This window comes from Ixodes scapularis, unplaced genomic scaffold (assembly GCF_016920785.2).
Source record: "Ixodes scapularis isolate PalLabHiFi unplaced genomic scaffold, ASM1692078v2 PGA_scaffold4__175_contigs__length_147842914, whole genome shotgun sequence".
NCBI lineage: Eukaryota > Metazoa > Arthropoda > Arachnida > Ixodida > Ixodidae > Ixodes > Ixodes scapularis.
The window spans coordinates 112577447-112592027 of NW_024609879.1; the positions used below are offsets into that span (position 1 = coordinate 112577447).

Below are 14581 nucleotides of genomic sequence, written 5' to 3' on the forward strand. Positions count from 1 at the left end.
GAATCCGAAACATACCAAACAGCTATTAAAGTTTTCTAACAAAAAATATGAAAAGAGCAGTGGTACAGCATGGTGTCCCCTTAATTACTCACCCGCCCTTCGGTCAGTCTTCATACAAAGCTGAGTATAATCATGAACCACGACAATGACCTCGCAATATAATCTAGCATCTCAATAACACTGTTGGCAACGCATGCATTTGAAATCTCGAATTTTTTAGGAACACCTGTGTAAGCACACTAATCAGGGTCGCATGGAGGCTTCAAAAGTTCAACAAACGGCAAATCAGGTAAGCGGTAATTTGAGATATGTTGACATATTAGAGGTGAAATAAACTAATTAAGAAGGGTTCTTGGCACTGGTTTAACGTACTGCCGCTCGAACTACAACGGCTTGAAATCTTGATTTCTACGACCGCAGCTATAAAAGTTCAGGAAACTAGATTTGTGGAAAGACATGCCCAGACCCCGGACGCGGAGCACGGTTTGGACATAGCGCGTTTGAATTTTTAATATGTAGTGCGCCACAACTATGTCTTAGTTTGAAAACTACAATCGATAAGGAATTGGATCTATCAAAGGGATTTGATAATAAATACTGAAGATGAGGAAAAACCAACCAGCATTCTACATTTGTAGAACCATTTAACGAGAGTATTGAAGCTTATATCTTAAACTACACATCTTCAAAATAAAGCAATACTAGAAACTGGAGCAGAAGGACTGATCAGTTACACAATAAAATCTGGAAAACAACGTACAAAACAAAAAACAAAAAGATCGCTTTTTGTTTTTCGAAGTGACTTGTCTTTAAGCTCCTCGTCTTTCCGAAAAGTGAATGTATAGTTTTTATGATCCCGTTAAAAAAGTCATGTAAATGTGCGTAATGCTTATAGTGTATACACGCAGGGATCAAGAAAATAGAAAATGCTAAATAAGTTTAACAAGTACAATAAGTGGCATTACACCTGTGAGCAATCGCAACCCCACGACGTTCTTTGTGCAATACCCGTGTTCACTTTCCTCCTTTTGCGTATTAAAATTAGTGTTAATACACTTAGCGCGGAGGTCGATATCTTCGATAGTAAAAGCTCATTTAAAGATGTTCAAAACACTCAGTTTAATTAATGCCAGTAGTTTTGTTTTGTGCTTGTGTTATTTTGTTGCTTTAGTATGTTTTAAGATAGTATGTGTGTGTACCGGCACTTCGGCTTCGACTGCTCCTGCACACAAGAAAGAAAGAATAATACGTGATATTATAATTGGGGTGACGCTATAAGCGTGGAGTGTCATTTCACTATTAATATATTACTTGATTTTTGTAATTTAATATTAAAATGTTGTGATACATTCCGACGCGTTGCGAAACGTTTCTTGGGGAAACAATTAAAATTAACTATTTCGTCGTTTACTCTGAGACTGGGTTTTTTTTTTTAGAAGAGCAGAAGTAACAGAATTCTGTTACTTCTGCTCTTCTAAAAAAAAACCCAGTCTCAGGGTAAACGACGAAATGGTTGACTTCCACCAGCTAGCCTGTACTTTGACTCTTTTCTAATTAAAATTAGTCGGGTGACGCTTTCTTCGTGTCCAGGGAACGGTATATACCAACATCTCTCTTATGAAACAAGCTAAACGAATATTTTGGCTGTTTTTTACGTTTTTAATTTGTATTACCGCAGTAGGTTCCTTGATGCCCAGTTCTTCATTCATCCTTCAGACCTGAAATCTCTATGCGTACAAGCCTGGTATTCGGGACGTCAATACAAAAAACCTGGAATTCTAGATCAGTCTGGCACACGTTTTTAGTAATTCTGTTGCACCTGTACACACGAAAGTTTGGAAAAGAAGGGAACAATTCAGCATCTCATATGTCGGGATTCAGCCATGTTTCAGTAAGAACAACGAAGTCGGCGTTACATGTTTGAATCAAGGAATTCACATAATCCCTCTTTGGGATAAGGCTTCTAATGTTAATAAAGAAAATTTAATTAATAGAAGATATTGAATTGATAATATGGGGATTCGCAGTTTGATTGTGTGTGGGCCAACGGGAAAAACACCGGCATTGCTACGTGCATCTTTCAGTAGCCGAGCCAATAGCGTCATTGAATACAAAACACTTGCCATCTATAAACAGTTTATCGTGACGTAGCTGAAAAGGCGTTCCCTTTGGTCTGGCAAAATCAAAAGACGACGGCGTGCAAGCCTTGCGGAAAGTGGAAAATCTTCGCTAATTACAACGCGTGAGCCCTTAAGCTTGTGCGCAGAACCAAGAATGCCCTCTTTTTCTTCGAACGATGAAAACTTGACAATGATGGGATGACTTTTCTGCGGATGGAATGCTTCTAAACGGGGAGCTCTTTTAATTCCGGAAGGTACGAATTTGATACCAAGTTTCTCGCCTACTTATCGTCGCGATCAGTCGACTAATTAACAAAGACATGTTTCTCTTAACTTCTTAATAAACCACTGCTGCCAAAGCGGTGACGCGCCCGAGCGAGCGTTTGCCTTTTTCCCTGCTAGCGTTGTGTCTGTTGAACCAGCGGTACATTTAACGTAGTGCTGAGTTTCTGAACGGTGCCAAGCAAGTTTCTAATTAGAACCCTATGTTTACATTCAATAAAAAAATAGCTAAAACGTTTATTTAATCATGCGACTTATCGTGGCGATCAGCCCACTATTTTATATCTCTGGCCGTCCAACACCCTCGCACGCACCACGTTAGTGTATCCTTCCGGATTTTTAAAAACAAATCTAATTTCTAAAAATAAAAACAAAAACACTCTTAGCTCCAGGACAGTGAACAGGAGGCGCTTCAGTCGGCTGCTAGTCAGCGCGGCTGGTGGCCAAAAAGGGCAACTTTGGGAAGGCAAAGTCACCTAGCAGTTGGACACGAGCGCTGCCTCGCAGTTCGGAACAGCGCTCGGAGGTTCACGCTCAAGATCGGGTCCAATGATCGATGCCGTGGGTCGTCTCACAGTTGCGAAAATTCGCATTAACAAATCATCACTTGTGGGTATAATATAATGAAAACATGTCCTATCTCATCCTTTTTATTGTGCGCACCACTAAAATATTATGATTTCGCTACATACCAGCACCAAACCCACTGCAAAAAGTTTAAAGGGTTGTGAAACTAAAGGCTATCCTAAGAATAACTGTACCGACGATGTTTTCCTGATGTTGTTAGTAGTCCGGAGGGAATTTGTGTTATGTACGAAAGACTGTATTAACTAATAATAATAATAATAATAATAGTGATGCCGGTGATGATGACGATGACTACGACGATGATGATAATAATAATAATGATGATGATGGTCTTTCTTCAAATTGCCACGAAACAAATACAGTTGTCTTTAGTATATAGTCAACCTGTATGAGCAAGCACAGGGGACGAACAAAGAGAAGTGTGCAAGGACAAGGGGAGCTTCCAACTGTTCTTGCCCTTGTCCACTCTTTCGTGTTCGTTATCTGTGTTTGTGTACACAAGTTTACTCCCTACCATGAACCAACTAGCCCAATAACAAGACTTGCTAAAATGGTGTTTTGATTGGAGCACTTCCATAAAAACACCCAAAAAGAGAGAAATAAATACTGGATTACATTGTAGACGCGCTGATACAAATATAGTGCAAGACGCAAATAAAAACACAAATTAGGTACTAAATATCGAATTAATGTACAGGCGGCTGAACTCCAGGCTGATCCTCGGATGTCTAGATACTAAGTGGCGACACTGTTGTAAAGATTCTGAATCCGAGAAAGGAATAAAATGTTTCAAAGCAAGCAAAAAAAAAAAAAAAAAAAAAAAGAAAAAGAAAAAAAAAAATGCCGTGTAGTTTTGAAGTAGACGTAAAAATTAACTTTACAGAGATATGAGCTGAGTCAATATCGGTATTTGCAACCTTATGTAGAAGAACAAAGTCACGCGCCTCCCTGCTTTTTCTTGACAAAAGTGAAAGATATTTTCCTTGCAGATTTTGATAGTTAAAAAAAAAATATGGCATTCTAAGTGAATGTCGTAAGCCATACGAATACTTTTTTTCTGAACTCGTTTGATATTCATGGCTTATGTTTTTGATAAAAAATTCTCATCACGAACGCTATATCAAGTCGTGACCATACTAAAAAGTTGAAAATATTATTTAAGCTAAAAGGGTTCCTGAAATTTAAAGAACGCGTGAGAAAAGTCCCAAAACTCTTAGTTAAACATATAAAATAGCTAAAAAGAAAAAAAAAAAACAAAAAACGGGACAAGTAAACAAAACAAGTGATAATTTTCAACCAGTTTTACTCAGGAAGAGCGAACCGTATATAAACACGCCACACGCGAAGCGGCAACACGTAAAAGTTACCATTTTAGTATCCCATCATTCAACAACTGAAATTAATTCCCATGGAGCACAATTGACGTGTCGCTGACACATGGCGTCCCACTTTTATTATTATTATTATTATTATTATTATTATTATTATTATTAAGACGACGACGACGATGATTATTATGAACGCCTTCAAAAGTTCACGAGCGACAGTCTCACGGCTTCTCCTCAGAATCCTTATCTGCTGAAGTCGTGGAACACAGCCGCACGTGTTGCAATGTAGGTAAATGCGAGCCGTATTTAATTTTTACTGATAGTGCCCGCTCCCGTGCTCGGTTATTGACGCACCGCCCCGTCTGGCCGATGTAGACTTTACCCCAACCCAGTGGGATCTCGTAGACCACGCCCACTGTACAGTTCACGTAAGGAGTGACGCGTTTTCATCACATGGCCTTTTTGCTTTTCATCAGAAATCCGGGAGCACAATCCAGCCAACTTCGTTTTTGGGACAGAAAAGACAATGAGCGCATCGTACTTGTTTTGTTGTTTACCACTTTCTTTAGATTGTGGGCAAGGTTATGGACGACGCGGAATAACTTCTGGTCTTTTTGTTTTTTGCCTCGTTGGGATCTTTCTTTTAAACCCCCTCATTTTTTATAGGGCAGTTTCCGCGGCAGAAACCAAGACCGAACACGGGAAGCCAGCCAATTTCAGTCTAGAAATCTGGTACTTAAAACTAGCATCCGCCTGGTGGTCACAGGACTTCAGCACTGAAGACTCCAGGCACGAAGTCGCACTAGCTCTCCTAACCTTTTTCGAATGAGTTCACCAAAAGGAAGTAACTCTTTGCGTGCGCGAGGTCGATACACCCAACACACACGTCGCTCGGTGATGGCGATGTTAATATCTAAAAACTGCAACTGATTGTTGTTACAGAGCTCATGAGGAAAACGAAAACCTTTCCCATGTTGTTCGAAAGACGACAGAACGCTTTGTACTGTATCAAAGTGCGTCACAGAGGTGCTAGTTCTTAAAAGTAGAAGAAATCTTCCCCGTATCTAAAATCCTCAAGAACATCGTCAGCACCGAAGACTAAATTCAATTCATGATCAACAGCAGACAGAAAAAATGTTACGAAGCACAGGAGGGACACATGACCTAACACAAATGCCCTTGCGCTGTAAAAACAGCTTGTCATCGAACGACATAAACGTGCTACCTAGATAAAATTCCAGTAATGCCATGAAGCTGTCCAGAAGAATACCAAACGCATTCTAGAAAGCCACCACACCGCCTTTTTCGATACAGGCAATAACAGAACGGCACATTTCTTCATGCGGCACTAAATAAAACAAATTTCCTATCCATCAATAGAGAAAGCGCACCCAACAGAGCTGTTAATTCTTAATTCTTCAATCACTTCCAATATTCTTATCGCGCTGCCCACAATAAATTAAACATGATTTTCAAATGTTAAGGCACTAGCTATACACACGCCAAGACCTTTCACAAGAGAGACTCGCTGCACAAGCATTCCACCAAGATTATGTGTGTTGTCAACACGAGTACGACGTCGGTAGAACGAAAACACTTTTTTGTTTTTGTTTTTGTAGGGTTCGGCAGCAGTGGATTCTCTTTTCACCATAGAAGAGTACGTGACACGTCGGTTTGTAATACACTGCCATTTTCTGATGACAGGATTTTTTTAAACGACAGAACGTCGTCGGAAAAAAGAACAAAAACAACCAGCATGTCAGAATATTAACCATATAAGACTATATCATAAATAAAAATTAAAAATAAAACCAGGCACAAACCCGATTTTTGAGGAACGCCAGGCATTGAAGTAAGGCTGAGGGAGAAACTGTCGTCAACATGAACTGTGTTCGTGCGAAGTAACAAATAGCCATTAAACCAATTACATAACTTGGGACAAACACCATGTAGGAAAGGTTGAAGCTTGGCCTAGTTAGTGTGACATTTTTAAAAAAAGGTTAAAACAGCGCAAACAACGACGGACGAGAAGCATAAGGACACATACACAGCGCTGTGTATGTGTCCTTCTGCTCCCCGATCCTCGTTGTTTGCGCTGTTTTAACCTTTTAACCATGTAGGAATAATTTGAGCAACAATAATTTGTGACAGACTTTGTCAAGCGCTTTGGCCATGTAAAAGAATATTGCATCAACTTGCCCCTTATTCGTGAAAAATGCAAGGTTACTACTTGAGCGTCTCAAAAGCGTATCACAATTTAGCTTTAGTTTGCAAGTTATTTTTTATGACAGAAAAGGGTCATGAGAGCAGTATATCTGAGCACCAGAGATAAATTAATGCGGTAACCCTAGAACAAGGAGCTTATTTCCGAGGGTTAATATAAGTCTAAAACCAAATCGCTTGCATTCTTGGTTTAGAGATAAAAAAAGTGAAGATAAATATGTAAGAAAGAAAAATATGTATACCAACAAATGTGTATAAAAATACGCGGAACTTGATGTATCACTCTAAAATTATTCTTCAAGGAAGTAAGTGTGATTTTTTAGTCATCCCTGTCATCCCATTTTAGATCGAGCATTATGAAAATAGCGGTGAAGACCCAGTTACCTGCTCTCTTTGCCACTTACTTGTGCAACGGGACAACTTTTGGAAACATACTCTTCTGTCATGTACAGAACGTAGAATTTATTGCGAGCTTTGTCACTCTTCATTTCACTGGTCGACGGAGGAGGTAGGAAACAAAACTTGTTAATTATTGAAATAACATATTATTCTTTGTGGTACTGCGTTTGAAATCTGTTGCGTTAAAATAGAAAAAAGGCGAAGTTACATAAACTACGAAATTGAATGAGTGCATTTAGACACGTTTTTTTTTTTTTTGAGATGCGGAGCATCTCTTGCTCGGGTCTATGTCCCGCGGCGTCGTAGTCCGCACTCACACTACGCATGCGCAACTCTCCTCCTTCCCTCTCTCCAGCAGCTGCGCGTTACTCTCTCCGCTCTCTCTCTACCAGCTGCGTGCACTCAACACCTCCTAGAAGACAAGGCCGTAGTGCTCTTCTCGTGACGTCGCAAAGGAAGGCCATCCGGGGCGCGCGTCAAAGCGAATGCAACGCGCGTAGATCGACCGTCGTAACGCGTTTTTAGTCACACACGCGTGTCATACTAGCTAAAATGAAAGCTGCACATAGAAACGGGTCTATAAAACATTTTATTACACGAGCAAAATATTACACCGCTAAATAATCGGTACGAAATGGCACGAGGTATGCGTACAAGACGTCTATAGAAAAATGTGATTGTTTTAAGTCGAAAACATTGAGTCATGCAATTATTGTTGTAGGAATGCATATTTTATACAGAAATACTTCGACGAAATGGCGAGACACGCAGTGATTTGGAAACAGCGAAACAGAACAGTTAAAAATAAGGTAGACGTGGTCAACGCGGACAGGGCAAGACAAGTGTTTCTCACGATCATGTAAGCGACGTTATTGCGTGCAGTCACTGAAAAAAAAAAAAAAACAACGATTGCAGCATTTTACTTGCTTCCTACATGACCAAGAAAGCCCGTAAATAAGTTGTTTCTCAACTGTCAATCGTATCCATACGTCCCGCAATATCCGTGACGCACACATTTGAACACGAACTTTAAGAAGCCTCTCTCTGTCGAGAGAGAGGTCTATCGATTAATCGACCAGTCTTCGTTGGCTAGTTGTTACACATGTCACTCAAACCGAAGCAGGACTTGTTTCACGAATCCACGTAAATGCCGTAGTATCAAGCGAACAAAAAAAAAAAAAAAAAAAACTACCCGAGACTATGGTGATGACATAAATACGACAGGAAACAAGTCTCGAAAGTACCACACACGAGAGCAGCAGCGACGAAAGGCTTGACGTTGTCGACCCATCTCTTGCTCGTGTGCGCTCCCTGCGACAACGACTGGATTTCTTTTCGGTTTTCTTCCCTTCTGAGATGTCTCAGCGTTCCTTTTCAGACAGTGAGCAGCTCACGCACAACGTAAATTCACCAGAATCGGAGCCATGTAGCATCGGCAGCATCGCAGCCGGTCCTTTCGAAAAGTGTGGGGTGCTGCGGAACTGCACGTAGTCCCGCGGTTACGGGGATACTCATAAATATAAATTTGGTACTCTCAACCTTGCTAACGCGTTGTATATTACGTTTATATTATATATATAATAAATTGTACAAGACTGCGCCTTTAAAACGTATATTAATGCCGGATAAACGCGCTTGAACACCACCGCGCCGAGGTACATTTTTTTCACGTCGATAGCGTATTCTTACGTAGTTGCGCCATGGACTTCCTTCCTCCGCCATTGTAACGTAACCTCTCAGAGCGCTCTGGCCTTCTTCTCTAGGAGGTGTTGGTTCGATCCCCCCGCCCGTTTCGATCTGGATGAGTTTCGTACCGGCACGCGTTTGTGTGATCACTACTGCGTGATGCACGTTAAAAAATTACACCATCTTCCCGAGGGGAACCATGGAGTGATGCGGAGCATCGCGGAGTTTCCAACAACGTTCACGCGATGTGTGGTAACCAACGCAAGTTAACAACGTGATAACACGCAAGTTAACAACGTTACTAACACCGTTAATAACGATCCGCGATGCTCCGCATCACCCCAAGGTTCCCCTCGGGAAGATGGTGTAATTTTTTATTGTAACAAGCGTTTGTCTTCAATTTTTACCCAAATGTTTTTTGTATGGTTATATCACCTTACAACAAGAATTGATGTGTTATTCAAACAGGGTTTGTAGAACGTCAAGAAGCAGCAGTAAGTAAAGTTGGTAATATGCAACTTTTACGTAATTTTAGAATTCATGCAATAACTTCGAGCCGTCGTCAGGAAATAATTATATGAAAATAATGCAATTATTAAAAATACATTTTAGTATCCCTGCTTTATTGCGCCGCTTTAGAATACAAAGTGATACTTTTGTAATTTGCAATAGAGGTAATGTTTGCGTTTTCGACACGAGTACTCAAAACAATTTTAACAGCTGGCAATTATAAAAGAAAGTTAACTCTTGGCATTGAAAAATGCCCTCCGATGTTAAGAAAGGTACTTTTCAACATGAAAGGGGCTGTAGCCTCTTCCATACCGATCCAGTCTTTCGAAGTCAAACTGAATCCTTGGATCGCAAGTTGCCTTTAACCTGAACAGTGGCCTCTAGTCACCCAATTGCTTACATACCAGAATGACCTGAAACTTCGCACGGGTTGCGGCACAAATGTTACACTGAAGCAGTTTTATTATATGTCAATTAAAGGTTTCGCATAAACGCATATATAAAAAAATACACAGAACAAAATGTTGGGAACACATAGTGATGACAAGTAATCATGTAAATGCCTTTATAAAAAGAGAAGTCACATAGCCTTAGGACTTATCGGTGCCATTTTCAAGGTACCGGCTGCCCTCTGACGCATGACTATCGCACAACACCTAAAAAATTGAAGTTTTTTTTTGTGCGATGAACGGCTTGTTTGTGAACCTGTTGATGTCCTGGCGGGTTTATTATATTTTGATAATGAAAGTTTCTGCGAATACCTTAAATATTCACATAAAATTTACCAAATAATGTTTTAATTTGTGAAAATATACATGTGGCTCCAATTACAAATTTGATGAGCGTCACTAAAAAACCAAAAGTCCGTAAATTTTAGGAAGACTTGAACCACGCGGAAGGTTGAGGGTGCGCTAAAGTTCCCTTTGGTGCAACAGCTTTGAGGCCTGGTTCACATTTACAGCTAATCCGCTGCCACCGAAGCGGAATCGGCCGCGGCAATGCACAGTGGACGCTACGCCCGGCGGCCGAATTCTTGCAGATTCGCCCGCCGATTCGCAAGTGTGAACCAGGCCTAAGGCTGACGATGCGAAAGCACTGTAGGAAGACGGTTATCTACGTTTTCGCATCGCCAGCCTTCCGCATGCTAGACGAGTGGTAACTCTAGCGCACGCCGGTGCTGACCACGTGCTTCAAGTGTTCCTAAAATTAACTTGTTTAGGGGCTTTTGATGACGCGCAGCAAGTTTGTAATGAAAACCATGTTTATTTTCACTAATTATATGGTAATAAGTAAATTTTAGGTAATTATATTGCTAATGAGTGTTTTTGTTTGCAATCCAAGACGTCCGCCGCAACTGTATGTTCGTGACAAGTTTTTCTTTTTCTCAACCACCCTATTTGTAGAGATTTCTGAAAGCATTCTCAAAAACACCTGGTATTTTTTTCTGATGGTCAACAAAAGGACTGAGATTTTAATTATCTGTTTCCAGTTTGTAACCCAATCTGGATTTTTTTTTTAAATACTCTTCACCAATGTATGTACAAGTGTATGATTTTTCCCAGACACACATGTCTCAGTGTCCGAAGATAAAAAGGGAGTGTTCGGACTGCGGTGTCAACGTTCTGAACGAAAACCTACAACATCATCTAGACACGGAGTGCCAGAAGCGAGTGGTTCTTTGCGGCGCCTGCAACAGTATGATGCGTTACGATGAATGTGGCGTAAGTTGATTTTAAAGGCGTGGAAATAGATGGAGCACTTGTTTGTCTCACTCTCACGCTGTTGTTTTAAAACGACATGTTTTAAACCCCGAGTTTCTAGACTTTCCTAATTTTTTTTAGTTATGTTATGCGATGCAGGCAGTATCCAAATAACGCAAAAAAAAAACAAAAAAAAACAACTAAGTAATTCAAAATTGCACAAAAAAAAAAGCGCCCGAAGCGCCGCTTGCCAAACAAGAGTAACGTACTCATTTCTGCAATGTGGTCCATATCTCAACGGAGCGTTGTCGGCACCTCCACTAAGGACGCGCAACCGAAATAGTGAGTTCGTTCGTATTACATGCACCAGCTGCACTCGGTATTGTAGACTGCCACGGGTGAAGCCTATCTGAAAACAAGCGGAAGTATATCGATATGCACTTTCCTGCACCGGTGTAGGCTAATGCAGGTAAATCGAATGAGTCGAGTGACAACGTGACTAAGGCGACAACGTCACTCTTGTAAACTTAATTGTGAGCAGGGCTTCGGGCACTCTTTTTGGGCGCAATTTTGAAGATCTGGCGAAAAATGGCGACAACTCATCGATGGCTTAAAAAGCCATTGCCTGTAAGCAAACTCGTTAAATTGGCGTGGCCCCTATTAGTAATTTCCGCCTATAACGCAATGGCAACGTGACCCTAAAACCAATATGTTTGAAAGTTAATCAACACGTGTTAATTAATTAGGCAACTTACAGTTACGGCTATTCTCTTAATTAATGTCCGTTGAGCCTGAAAAATACGTGCTGGATGTAAAGCCATGCAACTCTCAGCATTTGTTTTAAAGAAGTCAGTTCAAAATAAAACTAAACAGCATGCATTTGTTATGGTATGGGGAACATATTGATTTTATTTGAAGTATACCTATAGCTCCTAGATGATATCATTGTAGCGTGACGAGCAGTCTTTTTAAACGTCAACGAAACTAATAGTTATTTTCTTTGTTCGTAAAGCTAACCTGTTTAATATTAAAACATGCTACAATCAGATTTTGCGGTCAGTGGAGGTTGTCGACGGCATTCTTAATAAAAAAAACACTTTAATAAAATTACTTCCCGAAGTTTTAAAAACGTTTGAATTTTGGAGAGCAATGTGATGGGTATACAGTTGAACCCGTTTATTACGAATCGCAGCAAAGGCTACGATCAGTTCGATATAGCAAGTTGTTCAATATAGCAAAAAACAAAACAAAAAAAAAAAACATTTACAACGAACTTCCACGATGAGTTCGTTGTAAGGCCGAGAGCTCCTCTTTTTTTAAAGCTTATCTCCCCTTCTTAATCGCTTCTCTTTGTGGGAAAGCGCATTGGGATGATTGGGATTTGTTGTACTAAGGTGCCTGAAGCGTACCTTCGACTTGTGTGTTTAGCGTCCAATAGCGTCCATGCATTAAAAGTGGTAAAGAAGGGGTAACAAATGACGTCACAAAAGCTAAATTATTATGTTATCGGATGTTGTGATCCTGGCGTTTGGTGCTACAAGTCGTTTACAAAAAGTACGGCTGAACGCGAGTGTCCCTGTCGTCGTGGACACCTAAGTCCTGGCTGCTAAAGCTTCCATGCCATTGTCAAGGTGGAAAACGATTTGCAGTAGAACAGCCGTCTGCCAGTGTCACAACCGCTGCTGTGACACTGCCTGGATTGCGGTCGGCGAGAACGTGACGCTTCTGTGACGACATTAGGCGGAAAATGGACAGACTACTTTTTAGAACACGGTAAACACACCAGGCGGACACGCGTTCCACGTACCGTAGTTGTACGTATTGCGCTGCCGTCACAATATTCAAGTAGTCACGTTGTTTTTTTCCTGCAACGCGCTAATGTAAGGTACAAAAAAGGGCTAGTCAAAACCTGATAATATTATTATACACTTGAAGTAGAGAATAATATCTGCCTATATATTTCATTTTTTTAAAAACTCCTAGTCATTCTGAAGGGAGGGCGATATAAGTGGGGTTTATTTAAGCTTTGTTTTACGAGAAGAAATAAAAAAGAAAAGTTATCAAAACACAACATTGTTGGGTGGTTTTATTTGAGTTCAGGTAATAAAGTACACCCGTAATTTTGTTTTGTGTTGTGGCGTGAATTATAAAAAAAGACAATTCTCTATCTTTCAAAGCTGAGATATTTTTAGTTTTTAAAAAATAAAATTCACCAAGAGCGTGAAGGACGGCGGAAATCTTTTTATTGTAGTCTCTAACATGTTATATCTCCTGTGTAGTTCAAAATAGTAGCCAGATACTTTATACACCTAAAAAAGAAAGTATCTTCGTTTCCTATTTCTATTTGTACGAAAGACGCGCAGGAAATCTTTTCTTGCAGCCGAGTCAATGATGATGTCACGCAATATTGTCACAGTATAGTCTTTAATCAATTTGAGCAAGTGTTTGTTCTCCAAAAACAAATTTTGTTGGCGAGCAAAGCCACCTTTCAAGGTGTCAGCATAGAAGGAATCAAATAAATTTAATGTTTAATTTCTCGTGCTTACCAGCAGCTCAAAGGCCTTTGCGGTAAAGCACGAAGCATAAAAAGCTTACTTATCACAAATTTACAAGCTTCAAATTTTACACATGTTTGAAAACCCATGCATATGCTTTACATTAATACCTATGATAAAAGTTTAGGCAATTTTAGAGCAACCCTGTACAAACAAGAGGCAATTTTGTACCAAAATATCAACATTGCAAACCTTCGTGTCTAAAACATGTTGAATTCGTGATACCGCTGGCAAGTTGCTATGAATATCTGGGTAAAAAAAAGATTTCTAGAGTTTACACTGATCGGAATACGGAAGTCTGAATAAGCAAGAAGTGCAGGACTGTCTATGAACCCATGAAGCAACCTGTGCAAAAACTTAACATCCCGGACAGATCTCCTGTTGCGTAGAGTGCACAGTTTTAGTTTTGGATAAAATAAAATTATATTCAAAATAATATTTACGACCAAAATATCTGTCATTGAAAATCCGCAGAACTGATTTTTGTGTGTGTTAAATTTTTTTTACTCGTTAGAGTTCCAATTGACGGATGCAAAGATAAGTTTAGAGTGTACATGAGTACTGAGGAGTCGCAACAGACAATAATGAGTGCTGAATGGTCTAGTTATGCTGGCCAATACCCAACATGCGCCGACTCTGGCTAACAGTGGAGTTCACACGAGAATAAAAAAAAAGTTGATAATTCACAAACACCCATAGATCTTTAACTATTGTGGTCCGACTTATAGTTTCATTTCTCACAATACATATGAGATAATGTGCTACGCTTTGTGGACGGAGGCATCACTTAGGTTTTGCGAGGGTTCAGAACTAAAATGTTCAGAATACACCATCTTTGTACTTAATAGCCACCTTGCAGCAAAGCAGAGTCAGTGACAATGTTCACCTCCCGAAACAGTTTCACGTCGTCTGCAAAACATGAGCACCTACGAGTATTTCACGTAGAACAGTAAATCATTTATAAAATAATAAACAACAGCGGACAAAGGTTCGAGCCCTGTGGTACACCCAAAATAGACATTAAAGGTTGTGACAAGTAGGCAAAAACACTAACACGGTTCTGTCTTTCATGTAATAAACTCCCGAACCACGTACTGTATTCAAGACAAAGCCCATAGTCCCAAAGTTATATCAATAGTAATGCATGATTGGCCTTGTCGAGGGCTTTGGACATATCCAAAAATACTGCA

The 14581-nt window shown here is 40.1% G+C and overlaps 1 protein-coding gene across 1 annotated transcript in view; it reads left to right on the forward strand.

Moving 5' to 3' along the window:
* The first annotated feature begins 225 nt into the window (after positions 1-225).
* The window catches only part of LOC121046074 (TNF receptor-associated factor 6-B), a 46405-nt gene continuing 32049 nt past the window's right edge, over positions 226-14581 (forward strand). The window contains exons 1-2 of the mRNA XM_040499772.2: positions 226-289; positions 10699-10857. Of these exons, the coding sequence (XP_040355706.2) occupies positions 254-289; positions 10699-10857 (195 nt within the window). The 5' untranslated portion in view covers positions 226-253. The remainder of the gene's footprint in view (positions 290-10698; positions 10858-14581) is intronic.